The 24,091-nt window shown below is 34.5% G+C and overlaps 1 protein-coding gene across 6 annotated transcripts in view; it reads left to right on the top strand.

Annotated features, from left to right (window-relative positions):
• The window catches only part of SLIT2 (slit guidance ligand 2), a 246,971-nt gene that overhangs the window by 156,771 nt on the left and 66,109 nt on the right, over window positions 1-24,091 (top strand). For all 6 annotated transcript variants that reach the window (XM_072335340.1, XM_072335335.1, XM_072335337.1 and 3 more), the window contains exons 7-12: window positions 2,587-2,658; window positions 5,200-5,363; window positions 7,590-7,728; window positions 22,034-22,105; window positions 22,788-22,859; window positions 23,381-23,452. In XM_072335340.1, coding sequence (XP_072191441.1) covers window positions 2,587-2,658; window positions 5,200-5,363; window positions 7,590-7,728; window positions 22,034-22,105; window positions 22,788-22,859; window positions 23,381-23,452 — 591 coding nt within the window. The remainder of the gene's footprint in view (window positions 1-2,586; window positions 2,659-5,199; window positions 5,364-7,589; window positions 7,729-22,033; window positions 22,106-22,787; window positions 22,860-23,380; window positions 23,453-24,091) is intronic.

Consider the following 24,091-nt stretch of genomic DNA (forward strand, 5'->3'; position numbering starts at 1 on the left):
CATGTATTTTTATATGAACATCTTTTTACATGTAGAAATGTTAAATGTATGTGTATGTTAATACTAATATTATTTACAGTTTTTAATGCTTGCAAGTTATTGTAGTCTGCAAAGGTCATCCATGCCAGCTGAAGGAGGTGATAAAAATTTCACACTGATTTCAATTAATGCCGAGGGGAAGAAAACTGTTATAGCAATTATCTACTGAAAAAACAGGGTGTTAGAACTTTTCCAATTTATAAAGACTGTTACCATTATTCAGTTAAAAATCTATCTCAAATTATGCATGATAAACAACAACAGTTGAGAAAATATTTCTATTTGAGATATTGTGAGCACTACTGAACAGTATATATCTAATGCAACTTCTTTTCCAATACAGCTTAAGTAAAGAAAACTCTGTAAATCACATCATCGTATAAATGCACTGACTACTGTATAAGACTATGTATTTTGTTTTCATTTGGAGAATGAATTTTTATGCTACTTCAAATTATGTGGTGAAGCTTTTAAATAATTTTTAAATTTTCATGGTCTGAAACCCCATTTAGTTGCAGTTTGAAACATATACAAGGTAACTTACATATTTGCTAAACAATTGTAGAATCCTAAAGACTATTAATGTTAAAGATGCAAAATTCATCTAAATTGAGACAATTCTGAAGTGTGAAAGCAGGTATGGATATAATTTTCCCAATTTGTTAATTCACCGGCAGACTTACGTGAAATTTTGGTTTTTGGTTTTCTTTTCCTAAGAGAAAATCAGTTACACCAGGGAAAGTGTGACTACAAGAAAATATAATGTAATTTAACATGCTGCCATATTCAAGAACTATGTTTCTATCATCACACTCTTTGTAATAGTGTGTACAAGTTTTATGTAGAAGTATTGAGTGAACTCTTGGTTTTGCTTTGATTACAGCTTGGCTATGAAATTCAGCATTTTGGATCACAACAGTTATAAAAATGACTTAATTCCTGATTTGTTCATGCATCTACTCCTGATAGAAGAGGGTTTAGAAATAGGTGATCACTAAGATCCCTCCTAGCCCAGGTCATTCTTTCATTCTATGAAGTCAAACATGAAACATGTGACATTTAAAATTAAAAATTTCCGTAGATGTACGTTTATTAAACAGGTGACAGCTATGGAAATATATACTTACTTTCATTCCCTTCATTGAAAGAGAGGATTTTTAAAATCATGAAAGAAGTCATGTATGAAGACAGTGATGGGAACTGTCATTTAGCATGTGAACATTAAGAAAATCCTGCAAAAGTTTACTGGCTGTCATTTATTCATTTGGACATTTTTTTGCTTACTGTTATTCCATTTTGATAAAAAATTATTTTCCCCAATTTTTTATTTCTATTGATTATTTTTGATTTATTTTGATTTCTATTGACTCTCTTTGCTTATGCTGAGGGCACACAGGAGAGATCTCTTATGCACAATGAAGAAAACATATTGGATGTGGAATGAGTAAGCACCGAAATGCAAAATGCAGCACACTGCACTAGTAATTATTTGTTTGTTTAATGTGGAGGCATATAGCCTGATCCAAGGTGCTATGAAATTACCTTTCTGTGTTCCAGGATCACAGAGTTCTTTACTCAAAATTCACGCAAATTACACCTTGGGGTTTAAAAATGTAAAGAAAGAAAGTAAAACACTTATTGCTTCAAAAGGACAGTGAGAATTGTCTGTATTGGTGTCATAACTGTGTTTAAATATGTAGAGCACATTTTTCTGTTGTAGTCAGTGAGTAATCTCTAGGTAGAAACTGTAAATTCTGACACTTGTTCTCAAGTCAAGCTTATTCACATTTTATTTGCAACCTAAAGACAACAGTTAACTGCAGGATCATTCATAAAGTTTCATCATCGTTACAAACTGCACTTCCTGTGCATGATGATTCTGTGCTAGCCAATAATTGCCTAAGATTTATTCCTAGTTTCTGCCTCTGGTCCCAGGCATGTTGTCCAAAACATAAATTATTTTCTAGAGCATTAAGATACCTGCCTCCTTGCATTGTATAGCAGAAGGTCACCTATTGTTCATGTTGCCCTGGGTCATCTGCAACAGCACTGTTACATATAGAACTGACCACAGATTACTTCTCAGAAGATTCTTGGAAAAAATAACAAGCAGAAATTTATTTTGCATTCTCTGTCAAAAAGTCTCAGAAGCTAGAAAGAAAAACTGCTGCCCTATAACCAAGGACTTTTCTCCTGGAATACTCTGAAACTATTTTTCCTTACGTGAGGATGGTAGTCTTAGCTTTAATGCCATAGATGTTCTCAGTACTAGTGGAAGCTCTGTTTTAGCTCTCTCTTTGAGTTAATCATAGGTTAGTGAGATCTCAGATTACTTATGATTATTAATGGGATGTTCAAGCCACTGTGTTTTAACAGGGATTGAATATGGAGGCCAAATAAACCTCAGCGTTTGGGTTTGTTTTCTTCATAGGCATTCCTAAAAGCAGGGCACCATCCTCTTCTTTAACTATGCCTTACATAAAAAAGTGCAGTCAATGTGACATAAATAATAGTAACGTGTTAATATGCTTCTTCTTGACTTCACAGCACTCTTAACAACAATAACATCACTCGACTGTCCGTCGCAAGTTTCAATCATATGCCCAAACTCAGAACTTTGTAAGTAGTCCCCTGAAAACTGGCTGCCATTGTTATGAACCCAGTATGTTCAGTGTACCATTTTTCCCTCTACCACGTTTTGCCAGTGGCCTGTAAGTACTTACACATGCGTAGAAGGTGTAAGCTCTGTCAAAGTAATAATATTGAGGTTTGTAAATGTGAACTGTGTGTTTGTGTGTGGCAGGTAATTCTGAAAGGTGAAATTCCAAACCTAATTCTTGTGGCTCAGAAGATAGAGAAGCAGTTGTATCGTTTTCATTCTGTTTCTTCAGGGTATAAGATAATGGAAAAGTTTTCATGGCCTTTTCCTAACTGGATGTTTCATAGTGCTCTGTTTGATCACAGAAAAGCTTCACCTTGTACAGAAAAGATGGAGACAGGAGGGATTCTCTTTTATATGTTACAGCTGCATTGAGGAAGAAATTGATGTTTTTTGAAAGTCAAAAATTTGTTTTACTTTGAGCTATTGAATGGGTCACATTTCATTTAGTAACATGGAAGAATCTTTGATTGGCTGTCAGATGTGATAAATGGGAAATCTTTATGCTTTTATTACTGTACAGCGAGCAGACCTAATTAAACTAAACTGGCTTTCCAATGTTCTTTGTAACATAAAATTATTGCATCATCCGGTAGTGCTATTATAATTAAAGTTGTGTCAGCATTTACAATAAGGTCCCCATTTTTAGAGGTTATGACTTTCACAGAAGAACACTTGAAGCTTCTAAAACAAAACATAGTGAAAAGAGCATGTGTGCAAGAGATACAATTTGGGGTTATTTGTTCTGTTTATATTCAGCTAACAATAAATGTACACTGTGTTAAGCAACAAAGCTAGACTCTATCAAAATTTAGTCTTCAGATACTTCCAAACAGGCTTTCCAGTGAAATGGAAATAAAAAGTCAGTGGGGCTGGTCACTTGAGTAACGTTTGTAACTGAAATAACATCATTCAGATGAGTAGTTCTGTTGATTTCATAGAAGAATTCTAGCTACTATTGCATGAACAAATACAAGAGCTCTTTAACTGCTGAGGATTGGCTTTTGGTGGCCTCAGTTATATTTTGAGAATAGAATTTCATTCTATTTCATTCTCTTGTGTCTGTGACCTGAAAACATTAATATTCATTTGTTCCTCTCTCAAATTTTGAAATACAATTTGTATTCCGAAGCACAGATTACAGTGAATCAAATTAGCAAATTTGATAAAACTTAAACTTCTTTAGTGGATATTTCACTTTTTAAAAATTTACTGTCTAAACAAAAGAAAACAGACGCACAGAATCCTAGATTATAGCTATAACATCCTGTAAGAATAAGCTTGTATAACCATATAAATTTCAGCAGCATTAGTTCTGATTTGAAATGGTCTTCTTGGCTACAGCTGGCCACAGGTTGTACTGAATGAGTATGCTGTATAGTGAGCTGTGTTTGCAGAACGCTCACACAAGAATGCATTGCTTTTAATTTCTAATCATTTATGAAAAAAAAAAATCAACCAGCAAATTAAAATATTTTGGTTTTGTTGGTCTGTCACAAGATCCATTTCGCTTTCCAGTCTTCGTCGATTACACTTCTTGTTTAAATTCTGGTTTTCTTGTACTTCCTTTCCAGTTATTTAGTGAGCAGCACATTAACTAAAAAGAACCAAAATGACATTATTTTATTACAGATGGATCTGAGTAGGGATTTGATGTAGAACTGTTGATGTACTTCTCTGTAGTTTGAGAAAAATGCATGAGCCAGAGAAAAGTAAGAGATGAGAAAAGTAATTAACCTAATTTGGTGAATACATTTTTGTGATATTTTATCAATGGCAAATTGCTTTTTGCAACTTGGCAAGGAGCCTGGTCTTGCATCGGACCTTGCCATCCAAGAGGCAACTTCCTTTATTTCATAGCTTGCTTTATCATAGCTTTTAATTTCAGACATTGCTTGGCCTCTGTTCCCCATGGAGCCAAAAACAGCTAAGTTCCCTTTCTGTAATTAAACAAAAAGAAAGGAAGTCAGGAAGGGGTTGTGAAAGGAGGTGTTTTATATTGAGTTATTACTGTCTTGTTCAGCTGAAAATGAATATGACCTGTTAGACAGATTTTGCAGGCTGTTTCTATAGAGACTAATAATGATGAGACTTACAGATGTATCTAATTGGTAACCAAATGTTTTAGTCACTCTTCCTTTCTGACAGCATGTTTTCACTGTGGGACACCACAGTTGTATATCACTTGAGACATTTTTGTCTAGTCACCATTTGTGCAGATCTTGACTAAAGACCTCCCTGGCAGCTTTCAAGCTCTTGTGTACTTACTTCTATCATTTGGTTTAATTTCTTAAGAAGCCTTCCTCTATTTTTGTAATGATCTAGACCACAAATAAAAGGTCATTTTGCTGCTTATATAGTTTTGTTTATAACTTCCAGACTTTCAGCAAAAGATCTCTATTAATAAACTGGTTTGCTGCTGGAGGTGGGAAGAGGAGGGGCAGGTTGCTTTTCTGTTTGTTCTCCCCAGTTTAAACCTGGGTGTCCATCTTCTCATGCAGTCGCCTGCACTCCAACAACCTCTACTGTGACTGTCATCTGGCCTGGCTGTCAGACTGGCTGCGGCAGCGGCCTCGTGTAGGCCTTTACACTCAGTGCATGGGCCCGGCACACCTGCGGGGCCACAACGTGGCTGAGGTCCAGAAGCGGGAATTCGTCTGCAGTGGTAAGGGCAGCTCTTTGCCACCTACATTGATAACGTTTGCATGATTTTTTATTGCTGTTCCTTCAATGAAGTTAATTATTTTTATCAGTATTTTTTATCTTCTGTGGTGGTGCTTCTGTCACTATGAATTTTCTGTGAACATGGCTTAGAATGTATAGCATTTGTAACTATGGATAATGGGAAAGAGTGATGGGAAAGGAAATAAAATGTGCAACAGTTGAGAACATAAGGCTTTTCATAATAAGGATTTGGGTTGCTGATTTTTTTATTTTTATTTTTTAAGCTCTATGGGTTGTTATTTTTATTTTTTTTTCTTTGTGATATGTTTCTCTACAAATAAACTTCTGGGTGCAATTGCTATGTTTTAATGCATCAGGTCGCTTTCAGATATGGAATGATGAAATGGCTGACAGTTCATTATTAATCACATTTTGTCTGTTTTATATTTTTTCCTTTATTGTTGTCTCCAAGATGAGGAAGAAGGCAAGTTTATCTTTTCAATACAAATATTTTTAGCTCAGATTAAAAACTTTCTGTAAGAACTGACTACTGTTTTAGTTTCCGTCAAAGTATGGAAAAACAACTGGGATGTAGCTGTCAGTCTTTCTGTGATTCAGCACTAGTGTTTATTCTAGTTGTTTTCCTGAGAAGACCCAAATCTCTATTGCCACTTAAGCCAAAATTTACGCAGATCTATTTTCTGAATACAGTTTTTTTTGCACAGCAAAACCTTCTGTCATTACTGAACAGCTTCTAACATTGCACTGTAAGGTGCTGTCACCCTAGCATGGCAGATATTAGCTATACTCTAATTAGCTATACTTCTGTATTTATGTATTCATAAAAGATCTCCCACGAAGAACACATCCCATATCTTATTTGTAAATTGTATAGTTTTATAACTTGGACTTTAGAATGCTGATTTTAAGGATGGAGTATAGTCACGTTTTATCCCTGGAATGCTCAGTTTTTGTTTAATAAATGTAGGTGAAGTATTTTCTCTTAGTATAATAAGGAATAATGTGGATTTGTTATTTTTGGCAGCTGTTTGTACTTTTGTAACACATATCTTAATGTGAAATCAAGTTAGTATATTGTGAACTGCTATCTCACAGGACTAACTTTTCAGTGGAGTAATTTTAATATTTGAGTTGTGATTTTAAGTTGTAACTAGGAACAGCACTGGCTACAACTTCATGGTGATCTTACATTATCAGTGGATCCTTTCTGTCTTGACATATGGCATTAAATCTTGTGAGGGAAATCTGAGTCAAAGTTGTGGTTTCAAAGCACAGAATTATCTTCTTTTTGTGTTATGGGAATTTATATACAGTCCCTAGCTTTTTTACCTTAATAAAAAGAAAAGGAAAAAAACAATCTTCATACCTTTCTCATGGTTTTGTGCCTTTTTTATCATTAGAGAACAGTGATAAAGTATTGTTAAATCAATAAAATACTGGCTGTTCTACTTGTTATTATAAAAGGTACAATCTGTTTATTTTCAGGACAGTGTTATAAGATCTCCTTGTTTATTTTCTATAACGTATTCAAACTTAAAGCTATTAAGCTTAAATGTAATTATGAATATTGAGTTTAACATAAAACGAAAGATCTCGGAGAAAAACATAGTCATGCAAATTAGCCACCTGAGTAGTCAGAAAGAGTGCTAACGTATGGGAATAAGAAGTCCACTGAAGTAACATATAAAGTCAGAGTATGAGCTGTGAATTCAAAGCTTCTATGTATCTCTGTATTTAGATGTCCATAACTCCAAAATATTCTGTAACTGATACATATAGTGATGAACAATGCTAATGAGTATTTGCAAAACAGAACATAATTATCAGAAGAGCTTCAATGTTTGTGTCAAAATTCATTAATGTCAACAATCATTAATAATGTGCAAAACTCTAAAAACTACATAAATCAATACTTGCTTTTTAAAACCACAGAATAAATAAAATACATTCCAAAAAATCATCTGCATTCAGTTTTCTTTAACAGATAATTTTGCATATGAGTTGCTGAAGAAACTGAGAAATTATAAGGAACCTGAAGCAGTAGTCTCACTGTGTCACCATGTTACTATTAATTAAGTATTTAAATTAATGTAATTTGAAAGTATTGATGGGCAAGAATGTTTTTCAGGGAAGCATAAAACTAGATATTTTACTTTTGAGGACTACTGTTCTGTTCAGTTTTACAAGAAAGTCTTTTCTTTTGCAGGCCACCAGTCATTTATGGCTCCATCCTGCAGTGTCTTGCATTGTCCCACTGCATGCACCTGCAGTAACAACATTGTGGATTGTCGTGGGAAAGGCCTTACTGAAATTCCAACAAATCTTCCGGAAACCATTACTGAAATGTGCGTAATCTTACTTTTTTTTTTTTTTTTTTCATTCTTTCAATGAACACACAGAAAACAGTTTGTCTTACATATTCATTGCTGTTATTTGTATAAATTCATGCTTTATTATATGGTAGGAATTTTGGAATTCACATTCAAATTCAGAAATAAAAGGAATATGCAGATACATGAAAGTATTTATGACCTATATATTCTCTTATGAGATAGTTCTGCATGTATTACTCACAACCCATAGTTAAAATTGTATTCTGAGTTGGTTTTAAAATAATTCACTAATATTTACTTTTTTGAAAATAAGTAGGTTTTTACTGTGGACTAGAAACCCCTTTGTCTTCAGTGTTGCTCACTGTCACCTTCTTCAACATACTTGCCATTCAAGGAGCATGCCTTTGCTGTTTTTTGTTGCAATCTTTATCCCTTGTAATAACAAGTATTGCTAAAATAGCATCCTCAGAAGGGTAGTCTGAGAAGGCAAAAGTGTGGTTGACTGCAAACTGTGGTATAGTCACTGTGTTAATACAATATATCCATGAACAGAAGCAAACATGCTGATAAAGTTGTGTGACACGGCATAAACAACAGCAGCAGCTATAAAATATGCAACTGCATCCCAATCAAGCAGTTATAGAAAAAGTGCAATAGGGCCCCGTAGGCTTCCTGTAATCACATTTATCAGCTCATCATTACTCCTGTTAAGACTGACCTGACTGACCCTACCTGACCAAGTTCAGTAATACTAAATAAACATCTCTTCTACCTTTCCCCCTGCAAAGAATGTCTTCATTATTTAATAACTTGTATGCTGACCTTTCTTACTTGCATATGTATATTTATGTGCACAGAGGAAAATATTACAGGAAGTAAGTAGGGTATGTGTCTCAAACACTCCCATCTGTATTTCTGCTGCTAACTAGTAGTTGGCTGTGCTTACCAACTGTGCTTCCAGTTATGTGGAAAGTAAGGAAAGAAATGTACAGGAAAAGAAGGATGAAAAATAAAAGACATAAAACCTTTGAAAAGAAGGGATAAAATCAATGGAAAAATTAAAAAGTTTTTGTGACTATTTGATGAGAGTCACTTGATCTTCACTGCTTTCTTATCAATAAATTGGAGAACAGTTGAGTTTTTGGCAAATAAGTATTGTATACCATTAGTTAATTTCATGTGCTAAAGCTAGTGAAATTTGACAATTTACATCTCTTCCAAAAAGATTTTTTTTTTCTTTGAAACACCCCATCTACTTTAAATCCTACTATTTTCCTAATCAACATGTTATTTTAAAGTAATCCATTGCTTGGGCGGGGGGGAGTGAATTCAAGGCTTCTAGCTTTAAATGCAGTTGTTCAAAATGATGTTAATTTTCTTGAACTTTGTGGAGGAAGGAAAAATGCATCAAGGTTCATAATTTGTCCTGACACCTTCTATTTTCTATTTCACCCTCATTCCTCTCTTCTCCAAACTACCAAGTACTACTCAAATACCAAGTCTTTTCTATCATTCTGAATACCCAAACCTTCCATTTCTTAATTAATCTCCTTTTCCTCCAAACTCCTTGTTTTCTAACTTTTTTACCTGAAGTGACCACAGATAAATAATATATTCCAGATGACAGTGAAACATCACTATATGAGCAATTTTAGTTTCCTTTCATTTGCCTTCTGCACTGTTACACTGTCTTTCCTTAACTGCCAATCAAAATTACACTATTTCCTCCATTGAATTTTCCGTGGAGAATCCTAGATCTTTTTTTCTTAGCTGTTGCAGATTTCTCAGAAACAAGATGTTTACAGATGTAAACTTATCATTTCATCTGTATTACATTTATGAACACTGAATTCCGTTGTACATTACTTTCCAAAACTGGTCTGTGAAAGTCTCCACTAACTAACTTCAATATAAGATTCCACTAACATGTTATCTTCAGTATTTGGAAAGATTCTGATATTTCTATCTTAGACTATCATAAAGTAGTTTTTAAAACCTTCATTTTTAAAGAAGTGTATGCAACTGTTGTCTTTATGATTAAATTAGAAAGAATGTATTTCATAAAATAATATTTTTTTTCAGTTATTTTTCTATTAAATTGTTTTATTTGTGCCTAAATGGAAACTGACAATAAACATTTGGATAGATGAGACCATGCTGTCATAGTACCATTGAGAATACTTAGGATCTGCTGAACACTGGGCACAAACAAACTCTGAAGGGCATGGTGAGCACTGTATTTGCACCACCATTAAATAGTTCCCACACACAAGGCTCTATCATGTTAATTACAATTTAAAGCACATGCTTTGGCAGGAGCTCCTCAGTCAGGGAGAGAGGGAAACAGAATCAGTCTGGTTCCCTGCTGTTTTCTGAAGGATGTACAGTCTTTAACAGCCAAATTATTATTTATTTGATGATAATACTATCATCATCATATTCCTGTGCACAACATAAAAAAAATGGCATTATAGTTCTATTTTACACGGTCCTGTTATTCTCCAGTCTTTTCAGTTTTCTTTTCATGCTTTTCAATCTTCTTCTGCATTTTCAACTTAATGTTGTCTTCTGGTTTTATAAACACACTTCATTGACATAAACATTTGAAAATTCTGTAGTACTTTTTAATTTCTTTGGTCTGTACAACTTTCTCTCCTCGTTAACTGTAATCATCATCACCTGTTTATGGGCAGTATCTGCAGAATCCAGTGCTGAGTACTAACAACATTTCACGTCATGCTTCAGCCAACATGATGGCCCACAAACACTTTTTACAACTTCTTTTTATTTTTTCTGAGAGTAGATAAATTATACAAACTTACATAGTGTGCCAAACACACTTTAAATGGAATATACAATAACTCAAGTACTGAATATTTGCAGTTTGGATTGAATAAAATGTTGCATGTCAAAAGTGAGTGTCATGTCTTTGAAGAAAAGTAAGAGGAAAGGCTTTATGTTTAATACCTCATACTGGTGAGCATAATACTGATACCATGACTTTGTGTTGTCTTGTTTGTTCTAATGGACAGCTGTGTAGGGATAACATTTTAAGACACGAGGTATTATCTTCTCCGCTTCTGGCTACTGCCTCAGAGATGATGTGAGACAGCAGCTTGCACTGTTCTACGTGCTTTCTATCTCTGAGTTTAGTGTAACAGCCTACACTGCTGAGGAAAAGGAGCTTACAGTAGGAGTTAAGTTGTTTACAAACAAGGAAGCGTTCTGTGATGGCAGCAGCAGAACAAGGCAAAGCCAGTTACCAAACACTCACTCACTTGGATTCACCCATTGGTGCTAGGGGGTGTTTTGTTGTACCGTTCTGTCTGGATTCTCAGTTTTTACAGAAATTAATGAGCTAATAGTAGCAATTCTCATTGTGCAAGGTCAGTTACCAGGCAGTGCACTGCCTGCCCAGTGCCTCTTGTGAAATGATGTCAGGAGCAGGACAGCTTCTCTCCAAATAGCTGCCAGGGGGAATGGAAGGAGAATAAACCTCTAGTGGTCCCCTTTTTCTCCCTTTTGGTGTAATAACATTCAGATGAAAATTAAGAATTCAGTATCTCAGCAAATGTAACTTTTAATCTTTAATACAATTCTTAATTCAATTAATACAATTCTGTTTGTACCAGCTACATCTGTTCTGCAAAATTAATTCTTCTTTTTATTATCTAAATGAACTCACTGTTAATAATATGCATTCCTGAGCTTTTCAGGATCAATCTAATCAATATTATTTAAGAAACATTTCACATTTATATATTATAACTAAATTAAAATCACTTGAGAACCAAGACTCCTCCAGTTTTAGTGCAGGTATTAATTCTAGAGAAAGTACAGAAATAACGAGTAACCTCTCTAGGCCATCTTTAAGTGTTTCACTTCATAAGTGACCTGAAAGAAACAGTTTGGGAATATTTCCCATAGTTCTATTATTCTACAACCTGTATTTGTAAATGTTAATGAAACTAAAAACGTTGCCAGTACATACTATGTATCAACCATTAGTTTTTTAATATGTCTTACATTAGCATTTTTTCACATAAGAAAGCAATGAGATAGTAGCTATTCACTTACAAGCATTAGACATTAGTAGTCTTTAAGTTTTTGATACTAAGTATGTCTCTCGTAAGCCTTTTCCTGTGGTCTCAAACAAATCATGATGCAGTATCCATTAGAAAAATCATAGGATCCTAGAATGGTTTGAGTTGGAATGGACCAGCTTCCTGTGTCATGGCAGGGACAGCTCCCACTAGATCAGATTGCCCAAGTCACCATCAAACCTGATCAGGGATGGGGCAACCACAGTTTCTTTGGGCAAACTTTTCTAGTGCCCCATCGCATTGAAGAATTCTTACTTTTGTCTAATCTAAATCTACCTTCCTTCAGTTTAAAGCCATTGTCCTTCGTCCTGCTGCTGTGCTCTTTGGAAAAGAGTTTTTCTCCAATATAAGAAGTCATAATAGTCATGGTTTAGATTTATTGTTTAAACCAATTCCTTTTTCCAGAGATTTGTATGGGATGCTCTTACATTGCCATATGTGGTCTCTGAGCTCAACTAACTCCAGTGGACTAATGTACTTAGCACTTTCCTTCTTTGTCATGAAGCTCATACATTAAAGGCATTCTGGGTCATTCTTAAGGTACAAAGCTATTACTTTAATTGGTTTGAGAAAGTATAGCCTTTCTAACAGTGATAGCATTTATCAACCTCTGTGCAGGCATTTCTTCCACATTTTAGTTTTTCAGCACTGTTAATCTTTATCACTTGGTTGCATTTTAGAATTCACCTTCCGTGTGCAAATTCTTTGAACAGTCTGCAGAAATAATTCTGGTTTCCTTCAAATTGAGACTTTTTGGCACATGTTCAAACAGACTATCAGAAACCCGGCAGCAATTTTATTAAACGTACTGGTGCTTTTTCTTAGAATGGCGTGAGAATGGCTTTTCTTTCAAAAGGAGAGGCCAAAAAGCCATTAATGAACTAGGCTGCCTTGTGAAAATGTTCATCTTAACTTTTGTCTGATTTTCTCTATGGCTTGAACTAGCAGCCAAAGTGGTTCTGAAATCTCTTTCCTCTCTGTAGTATTATGAGCATAAGAAAATGAATACGTTTTCAGTAAGTTCTTGTGAGGGTGGTGATTTACTGGGAGGGAAAAAATGACCTGCTTTGATGACCATTGCTTTGTATTAATGATTGTTTAAGCAATTAGACATGGAAATAAGTTGATTTTGTTTCTTCAGTTTTGTTAACGTTAACACCATTTAAGTGATCAAAGGAAGGACTTAATTGATTCTGTTTTGTTTTGTTTTGTTTTTATAGAAGGATAACAGCTACTGCAGTGGTGATTTGGGGATGAGGAAAGCTTGCTTAAAAGAGGGGGGTATCTGTGGGACTGCCATTGTTAAGTTGTGGAAATAATTTTAATCTTTTGAGGGAGCAGAAAAGATACTATATCATACAATACATTAAATGAAAAATTATATAGGAGTCAGGAATTTTAGCAGTTCACCTTTGTAACTTAGCATAGTGAAAAGTCGCAGACTTCTTAATTATTATGGTTTTCAAGATAAAGCTGCATTTACTTGTGAGTGGAGCTTTCTAATGTTTGAATATGAAAAACAGAAATGTTGTGGTTGTTTCATGAAAACTTTATTTACATTTCCTTTGATATTCTTCTAATTTGTCCCCTCAATCTTATCTTATATTCCTGGTTTCTACTATTTATCTTCACATTTCCATTTTTCTCTCTTACTCTCTTACACATTTTTATTCAAATATCTGTTGATTAAGTGTTGTGTAGTACATCAAGAACTCAACTACTTTTTGCTAGCCCTGTGATATTAAGCAGGATTAACAGCTCCTAAGATTGGTTCTCACAGAATCACTCAAGTTACATTAAAGGAGAAGGAGAACAAAAGGTGAAAAAGAAGGAGAGGAGGGGAAAGGGAAGCTTTTATAAATGAGGACTGACAGAACTGCAGTTGGCAGGTATAACCAAGATAACCAAGGGTGAAGAATTACTCGGTCATTCTGGGCCTGCTGGGGAAATTCTTTGTGTAAATTCAGAATTTTATTTGAGAACTGGGAGCTGTATGTATGAATCTTATCCAAGCTAAGTTTGGCATGTATACAGTTTCACTGTCTCAGTTGTTTTTTAAAATCCATCCTTAGCTGAAAGGTGAAAGTACAATCTTCAATATATATTGACCAAAGAGTCTCTTATACTGAGATGCAAAGATACTTCTGAGAATGCCCTTTTATAGAGAAAAGACACTTGGAATGGGCTTAGGCTCATTAACTGAAAAAGTTCAAAGATTCACATAGGAGAAAAACTTAGAAACACTGAAAGTAGAACAACTTCCTCTGTTTTTAGCAGCTAAAAGTATGATTCAGCTGTTTACAGTAACCTAAAAATGAGACCAAACCCGGCATCTTCAGAAGGCTTATGATGCAAGTCGTTATGAGAAGTTAATATGCGAGATTGTTTTTTAATGTCTGCATTTGTTTGTGCTTTCTAGTTTAAAACAGAACATTTGTCTTTTTAGCCAGCAAAACTCGTATTTATTTCCACTGCAGTATATAAAAGCAAACAGTATTAGCTTTTTAAAAAATGAAGAAATTTGTTGAAATTGTAACATCCTTCATATGACATATGCATAAAAATGCAAAATAGTTGCATGCGAATTACAGAAAATGCATTCTCTGAGGGAGAATTGAATAAATGTGAAACACGTTAAAATCAAGTGTAGGAATAAGAAGGTACTTGTCTTCTTTACCTTAATATTCATTTGATTGGCCAACACAGATTTAACTGAATTAACTGTTAAGTGTTTGGGATTGCTACCTTAATATTTCCCAGAGAAAACCTTAGATATTTTGACTATGAAAAAAATAGACTGTTTTGCTAAATTGACAGCCAATCATACTCACTTAATACATGAAAGAAATGATTAATCCTGTTCTTACTCAAATATCTTCCTAATCTGAAAATTATATATTACATCTGAAAATACTTTTTAAAAAAATTTTATCATTTCAGATGTTAGACATAGTAGGTAGAATATTGTATCTGCTCTACATTAGTATGTATTCTGTGATGCCATTATTCAGATCTTTGTCTTTCTTCATATCATTCTGCCCTATCTTGGAAGATGCAGAGATAGAGAACAATACAAATGGAGAGGAAATGTTATTCTAAGAATAAGAATAAGAAAGAATAAGGAAGATATTTTAGGTGTGAAACTTGGTTGTAGAAGACCAACTGCCAACTCATCACCCTCATGTCCACTAAAACATGTCCCCCAGTGACACATCTACATATTCTTGAATACCTCTAGGCATGGTGACTCTACCACCTCTCTATGCAGCCTGTTTTAATGCCTCACCACTCTTTCTGAGGAGAAGTTTCTCCTGATATCCAATCTGATATCCTCCTTGTGCAACTTGAGTCCATGGCCTCTCATTCTTACCTGTGAGAAGAGTCTTACTCCCACCTTGCTACAACCTCCTTTCATACTGTTATAGAGAGTAGTAATTTCTCCCTTGAGCCTCCTCTTCTCCAGATTGAACAATCCCATTTTCCTCAGCTGGTCCACATAGGGCGTGTGAACATGCAGCATCCCTAAAGCCATATGCCACAGCCTTGCATAGCACATTGAGGGCAGATTATAATTCAGTCTTGAATTTAATTTTGAATTTGTATGGCACCCTGAAGTTGAACTGGTGCTGTGGCAGGGTGTTTTTCCTTGGAGATGGGAGTAAAAAGGAAGAACCACTTACTGCCTTTAGGCACCTTGCTTGTTGCCAAAATACAGAGCTAATCCTGGTTTCCAGAAATACTGGGAGTACGTACTGGCCAGAATGAGCACCACAATGTTCCAAGTCTGATGGTTTTGTGCTTCTGGTGGGTCCTGAGGTACCTTGAGATATTCTCTGTACTCTGCCAAGAGAAAAAAAAACAAAAAACAAAAAAACAAAAAACAACAAAAAACAACAACAAACTCAGGCATAGAATGAATGAGTAATTTATGCAGTATGAAGGGAAGCTGCAGAATGCCCATCTAGCTATTCCAGAAAAACCCTCATAGATCTCTGACAGCTGTGCCACATTCCGGAGGTGTTGTTACTCATTTTTACATATGGCTTTTTGTCAGCAATAAAATATGTGAAGTTACTGTAAAAGACTGACTTAGAATCATAGACTTGTTTAGGCTGGAAAGACCTTCAAGATCAAGTCCAACAAACTTTTTACTGTGTTGAATTTCACCTTCAAGGAAATGTTGCTAACTGTTGCTAAATGCAAGGTCCAGTAAGCAACAAAAATCTGTGGAAAATATTCCTAGTGAAAATACTTTATTTAGACTTTGTGATTAATTCATCGTGCACATTTATGGTAGTGTTACCCAGTAATGAGGATTCCCCTGCCAGTATTTCTGCTCAGTGACAACAGGTTAACATGTTATCACTCATGATGAGCAAAGACTTTAGCAGGATTACATTTGTTTTTGTGAACTTAACTGTTATTCTGAAGAGCTCAGAACTTTTCTGGTGCAAGTGCTCTCATCAAAAATAGGCTAATTAGAAAGACTTTAAATTGACTCTGGGTGACTTGGGCTAATTGCATTGGAGGCACGTCCTGACAGATGCCAAAGTAGTGAGAAAATAATTCTTGAAGAAGTCCATTTTCCCTACAGTCTGAATCTGTAACAATTAAAGAATGTAAAGTCTACCATCATTAATGGTGTTGCAGGGTTCAGACCATGAGTTGCCTTTTTCTGTGGTGAAAAATTTACCAAATGCAGGTTTAGGACTTGCATTTAAATGTGAAGAATTGTTCAATAGCTCTAGTATAGCAACCATTGTTACTTTTTTCTTTTTACGCAGACTACAGAGACATCTGTCATTTACAGTCAATTCCCTGAGGAAATATTTGATAGAAGAATTAGTCTGGATGCTAGCATTTTGGCAAGCTTTAGGGCAGCATTGACGGTAGTTCTTTACATGCAAATATTTAAGAAAATGTCAATGATATTTATTAATTTACAGAATTAGAGACTGAAATTTTGAAATGCAAGTAATACAGTCATTCCAAATATATCTTTTGTTTTTCTAGTTATGGATGATATCACAGATTTCAACAGAATTCTTTTGTTGCTATAGTTAGGAGAGACATTTACTGGATACTAGCACTCTGAAGGTGCAATTGTTGAGAAAAAGGAGGGAAAAAAGAAAAAAGGTACTTTATCTAATAGTTTCAAGATTCTTATAGAAAAAAACACTTCTCCCTTATTTGAAAAATAAACAGCCAAACAAACTAAAAAACAAACAAACAAACAAAAAACAACATCAAAAACATCCCAAATGTGGCAGATGTTAAATACAGTGAGAAATGTGCTGGGTGTTTGCTGCAGCTCTTCAGATTCAGAAGCTGCACTGAATCCCATCACTGAAATTTGCTGTTTTCTGACAGCTGTTTTTGCCATTTACTTTAAAAGCAGATGGGGAAAATGCAAAGAGGAGCTGTCAATTTTATTACCATGTATAATCAGCATCTGTGCAATGCATCAGACTCATTGTATAGTTTACACTTCCTTCTCTGTAGTAAAAATTGTTTTGGAGTTCCTTGACAAGTTTCTTGCACACTTTTTGTAGATGCTGGAATTAAGGTGTTGCAATTAAGAGTTGAGATCAGTAAAAGCTAGAATTACTAACTTGAACAAATTTACTTAATCGAGAGTTTGTCCTGATTATTTTAGAATAAAATATACGGTTAATATGCTGCTCCATATTCAAATTCATGTTTTCTAAAGTAATTTATTTCATTATTACTGAACACTTTTTTTTTTTTTTAATTATTATTTAAACATTTATTACTAACCTATTAACAGCACTCCTTAATGCATTTGGATGCAGCATATATCTGTGCATCAAAATTGTAGTGCCTTTCTCTACTGAGCAGGCTTACTGTATTTTACCCCATGTGGATAATATAAAATACAAATAATATTGAAGGGAACTGGGTATTCTTCATTCCCAGCCCCATCCTCTTTCCAAGTGCAGAAGTCTTTCATAGGAATGACTTCTTATAGTGGGAAAGTAAGCCAGTTTGAAAATGTCAGTATAAATAAGCACGTTGTCTGTCTCCCTAAGTGCAGAAGTAGTTATAAGTAATGGTGTGCTATGGGCTTCTAGGAGGGGACAGCATCCTCCTGGAAACCATCAAAGGATTTACATGTCAGAAGGCTCTGAGGAAAAGGTGGAAAAAATCTGTCTACTTGCTGATTTGATTTGATTTGAACTGCAGAAGCACCTTTGCTTCTTAAAATAGTAGGCAGTAGTTTATTACAGTATCTGCAGGGATGAGCCATGAAAAAGACTTAGAAAAAGAAACATTCACAGTACTTTTTGTAAATAGGTGAGGTTAGGGAATAGCCTTCAAAAAAGGTTTTGATGGTTTCAGCTAGATTGGCAGTGTCAAAAAGCACTAAAACACGTACTGATGTAGGACTTTTTTGAAGTGAAGCAATAAAAGGAGCAAGAGACTTAGTATGATACTAAGAGCATTAATTAGCATTTTGTGTGGCTATGGGCAGAGTAGAGTACTTCTTAAACATGAGGGAGTGCATGCTTTGATGAAGCATGTACTTAACTGTCTTCCTCCATTATCTTATTTAATACATTACTAGAATTGACTGTGGCCTTTGAAAAAGAAACCACCAATGTACTGTATGTCATATATAGATGATGATTTATTTAAAAAAAAAAAAAAAAAAAAAAAAAAAAAAAAAGACTTCAGGAATGACTTTGAAAGGAGATATTATACACAAAATTCAGTACAAGTTCCATGAAAAAATACTGATATTAGCTTTCTGTTCTTCTCAAATAATGGTAATTCTATGTCATTTGTGAGCACTTAATAGCTGATTTTTTCAGTAGTAGATAACTACATCCCATTCTATTCCAGAATTAAAATTTTTATTTAATATGAGGAATTAAGGAGAGTTTTTAATTACTATGAGTTTTATCATTTGAATGCAAATCTCCTTTAGATATTATTTTATCTGTGCTTTGTGACCCTAGAATATAGCTAATTAGATTTTCCTCTGGAATGGTGGATGCAAATTTGCACTCTGTGAAATTCAGCTGATTCTACAAAGATAAAGTAGATTAGAGGATAACAAAGCTTGAAAATGTGAATTTGATTTACGCTCTTTACAGACAAAGCAGGGTATGAAAGATTCTTCTGTATTAAGATAATCCTATTTTTTCTTTCTTATACTAATCTCACTTTCCATAATGTGATGTCGTTTACTGTGTACACTTTGGCATGAGTTAATAAAAGACATACTTAGATGATCCTACTATAACAAATCCTTTATCCAAAAGAGCTTGTAAATTTATCCTAATACTGCACAGTCTGTCTGTTGTGTCTGTTGGACTGTAACTTTTTCACTAAAGGGAAATCTTAGGTAAGGTTGACATAGAATTCCTTTTACATATACCAGTCTATGGGTAGTTCCCTTAATTAGACCTGCTAGAAAGTTGGCTTTCAGAAATGTAGTGTAATAGGACAGGTTTGGCACCCATGTAATTTGTAGACCAATTGGATAGCTGTAGTCTGCTATTCCATCTTGTCATAATAAATGGCATTCATTTATCCTGCAAGTTTACTTCAGTTTATAGAAGTAATATATTGGTAAGTTAGAAGAGTAGATTGGAAAATGCTTCATGTAGTAACACTGGACTTTATCTTTCTCAAGTTACATGCCATGCCACATCTAGTTAAATAAGAGTGCTTTATGTTTAAGGATTGGTGCAAGCAGACAGGAGTCCTCCAGCTCATAAGTCTCTTCAGCATGAGCTAGTAAACATCATTTATACACAAGCCTTTGACAAATTGATATGGGAACACTGCTACTGCAGGATGCCTTTCCTATACAAAGGAATTTTCTTTTTCTCCAGAGTCTCTCTTGACACCAGTTCCAGTCATCCTCTGTAATATGACCAAATTCTCTCCCTTTTTTCTGTCCCTTTTCCATCACCCAGTGTGTAGGTTTTCTGCCTTACACATATCCCTGTGCTGTAATTCTTTGGCAGCTTTTCCAGGCTGCACACCTGACAAATGGCTGCCGCGCATGCGCCAGCATTTGTGTAGTCGGTGGCTGCCAAATAGTGTGTGTAAGAGGAGTGGATGGATAGCTGCCGTTCCCTTCATGGCTGGGTTACTTTGGTTTCTCAGCTCCCTCCCACAACTAATTTAAGGAAGGATTTATACATTTATTATCTGAAGCTTTTTACCTCTCTTTGACCTAGCCTTGTGAGTAGAAAACGATCTAGATGAAAAGCATGCATAAGCTGTGTTTTCTGAGGAAACTCAGCCAAAAATGAAGCATAAGAATAGAAAACACTTGGCTTTGGCTGAGTTTGAGTTGACCTTTAACTCAAGCAATTTTTACTTATTCAGATGTTTGCTTTCTGCATCTACATAAGGGTACTGGGAAAGAGTGACCTTGTCCCCTTCCAGCCTCGTCAGAACTGCTGGTCTGACGCAAAATGTGCTTCGTAGATCCAAAAAGCTCAGCCAAGGCGAGGAAAGCATGTGAAAGAATATCCTGTTTATGGAAAAAGTTAACAGTCTCATACTGTGGGATTCCCTGTGGTGTTTAAAATGTACCTGAAAACTGTAGCAAGGTGGCAACATTTTCCTACTTAAAGACTTTATAAAATATGACCTCTTTCTTAAACAGTGCTGATGAAGTGAGATTTTCTGTGTGTCAGGAAGGTTGTATTTTTTGAGGCTTTCTTTTTCTTGGCTTCTTTGTATGCCAGTCAAGAACAAATTCTACTAAGGAAAAGCATGGAGAAATTTAAGAAAAATTCAGTATTATATATATGAATATCAGAATAAAACCTCAGTAGCAAAAAATCTTTCTTCTGTCCAGATATACTGTGACCCCTGGAGAAACCTTACAAAAAGAAATAATGGTTGTAAGAACAGTTTCTTGTGAAGGCTTGCTCAAAATGAATGAACAATCTTATTAGTTGCACACTCAGACTCACACGTGCCTATGCTGGAGCAAAAGTAAGAAGGAGGAGTGTTAAAGGAACTAAAAGAATAGCAGGGGAAGAATAGGGCAATATTCCTGCAACCAGACTAAAAAAGGTGTTTTGCCCTTAACTTCTAAATCGATGTCTGAATGTTTTCAAATACTGTGATAAATTCTACACATTATGATTCATTCTATGAAATAGATTTTTGGTGTCATCACTACATGCGTGGAGTTGATACCTGTGATTAAAGAGGGAAAATGTCAATATTTTTTAGATAGACATAATGTATATGTTTATATAACATTGTACATTGTACAATACATAGTTTCATTCTTTCATGTCTACACGACAGAATTCATATGTGCAGCCGTAACCATTAAATACAGTGTCATGTGGAGGTATAGATTCTATTTTAAACATGTTTATTGCTGAACCTATTTTGACTTTTTGGTAAATGAATCATGGGTCTGCAGATTTCCCATGGGCAAAGCTCTCTACATTCAAAAATTCTTGGAAAACAGCTTCCATCAGCCTGTTCATATTTGCAGTATGGTGAGTTTGAGTCAGAGTTTCATTCATTTAAAGCAAATATAATCAGTAAAATAAACTACAATTTTAGGGATGAAAAGTTGTATATTGAGAAATTAGAAGCATAGCCATGTAATTCTAGGATTATAACTTAAACAAAATGTATTATGTTCTGTATCTAAAGAAATCATGTATGTATGTTTAAAAATATGGCATTTGCCTTGTTGCAGGTAGCAACATATGTTATTTGTTCTGTAGGAACATTCTTCTCTACTTTATTAGGGCTTACATACTTGAACGATTAACTCACAGAAGTCTTTAGAATTTTCTAAATAAACTTAGTATAAAAATTGCTGCATATGAATCATAAATTTGGAGAAAATTAACATTAACTCAAATCTGAATATTTTAATGACACTTCCAGCTTAAGTTTTACAAATATCTTGTGTGCAGTGGAAATAAATTTTTCCTTCTATACAAGAAGGTTGGGCTTTAATTCATAACATTACACACTACAGGATGAAAGAACAGGCAAAAACTGATTACTTTTTTATAATGAATACTGAAATTAAATGACCTTGTATGTCGAGTTAAAAATTATACTAAAAAGGAAAGCAAAGCCAGACTACTTTTTTTGTTGTTGTTGAAGTCAATCCTTTCTAGTTTGTTATAGCTTTAAGTTGTTTTTTGGCTTGGTGATTTTTTTAATTTTATGCTCATGCTATTGTTTTGCAGACGGTTAGAACAAAATTCAATCAAAGTCATACCTCCTGGAGCTTTCTCACCCTATAAAAAGCTTCGAAGAATGTGAGTACCCAGTATTTTAGATTTAAATTACATATATACATGCATGTGTATATACACACATATATAATTGCACTTACATGTATATATGTATATAAATATGTAAGTAAAAAGCAGTTCAGTGCCATACAGAGGAACTTCCATCAGCATGTGAGCATATGAGGAGGTTTGACTGCTGGAAGATTAACAGATATGGCAGTCTGGTTACAACAACCATATGATCTCTTTGTTGGACTAATAATAATTGTTTTAACCAAGTGTTAAAGTTATTGAAATTATTTATTGTGGTTTTGCATAAAAGCAACATGTTAGTAAAGTGACTGTAAGTAGAAAAAGAATAAATAAATAAATAAATAAATAAATAAAAATCATGGGGATATACCACTCTCATTTTGGAATATCCTTGTGGATCTATCTCATCTGGCTATAGGACCACAAATAATTCTATACAAAATGTACTTACTGTATTAGGAAAAATAAGTGTATTAGTCTTCATTTTTTCAACGATTTATAAAATCTATTTTTAACCACTCATTTTATTTCAATGATTTTATTTTCATATTCTTTGGCAGTGTCTCACACAAGTACTTTAATTTCTCTCATTCTACCCCTAATTGTAATTATTTTAGTCTTTGCTTTTTTGAAAATAGCTTGGATCAACTGTATGAACTTTCATTTATTTCAGTGACCTGAGCAATAACCAGATCTCTGAAGCAGCTCCAGATGCTTTCCAGGGCTTACGTTCTCTGAATTCACTGTACGTATCTGTTTGACATGTAAACACAGAAGCTAATTTCTCATATTCTTATTGTGAAGTTATTCCAAATTTTTGGCTCTGCAGATTTTTGTATAGATTCAATCAATGCTGAAGGCTGTAAAAGTAATTTCAGAATGTTAGAGCTATAATAGAATATTGCATCACAGCTGGACATTATAAAATGTAGGTTTTCTTATAAATATTCTCATGGCAAACAGTTAAATGCATTTAAAGATTTATTTTATTCCCCAGTTAGTTGGTCTTAGGAACAGCAATTCACTCACCGAGATCCCTTGGTAAGTCTGTGCACAGTGCCATGGTGGTTCTTTTGAAAGTTTCTTGGGTGACACACCTGTTGGGAAAGTGCGTGATCATGCCACCTCACAGGAACAAGTATCATGTCACTGATGTTAAATTTCCCTCAGGGAAGTTGAAAAAATATTTTACTTCTATATTTAGAATCACATAGTATATGAGTTTCACGATACCAGCTTTCTTTGCTTTTTTATTTCCTGGTACAGTGTCCTCTATGGCAATAAAATTACTGAACTTCCAAAAGGCCTATTTGAAGGACTGTTTTCTCTGCAATTGCTGTGAGTATTTTTTAATATTTACTCTATTTTTGGGGTTACCCAGAATTAAAACTTGATAACAGGTTTATTCTTAGTGAAAAACAGGCAGGAAATCCTGTACGTAAGATCAGACTTTAATAAAAACAAATTATCTTAAAGCTAGAGGAGTCAAGACTGTTGTAGGTCAGCTTGCCATTCATCCACAGATGTGATCATATCTCAGTTAATGTCTCAGCCTAAAGTGAGTAAAATGAAACTGTTATCTTGTATGGAATTTATAATGATAAAATAGATAATATGCTGTTCTGTCCTGTGCTGTAAGTACTCAACACTATGTATAAAGTTGCATGGGAAACAGTAGAAACATTTCAGTACTTTTATTTAGAGGTAGTGGATATGCTCTATAGTTTTATTTTTAGTTTTACTCATGTAATAACAGAATTGCAGTAAACTTCCATTGATGGCTTTTATTATTTTCTGAGATTTTTTTAATGTGCAATTCTTTGACTCTGTGAACTCCAGCTGCTGTTTCTTTTAACAGTTCAGAAACTCCCATGTGTAATCTTATAAACCATTTCTGTTTGGTTTTAATATTGGGAGTACAAAGGAATGTCATGGTGATATGTTTATCAAATATTGTCAAGATCCAACAGAAAAGTC

Source organism: Excalfactoria chinensis, chromosome 4, assembly GCF_039878825.1.
Source record: "Excalfactoria chinensis isolate bCotChi1 chromosome 4, bCotChi1.hap2, whole genome shotgun sequence".
NCBI classification, from domain to species: Eukaryota; Metazoa; Chordata; class Aves; order Galliformes; family Phasianidae; genus Excalfactoria; species Excalfactoria chinensis.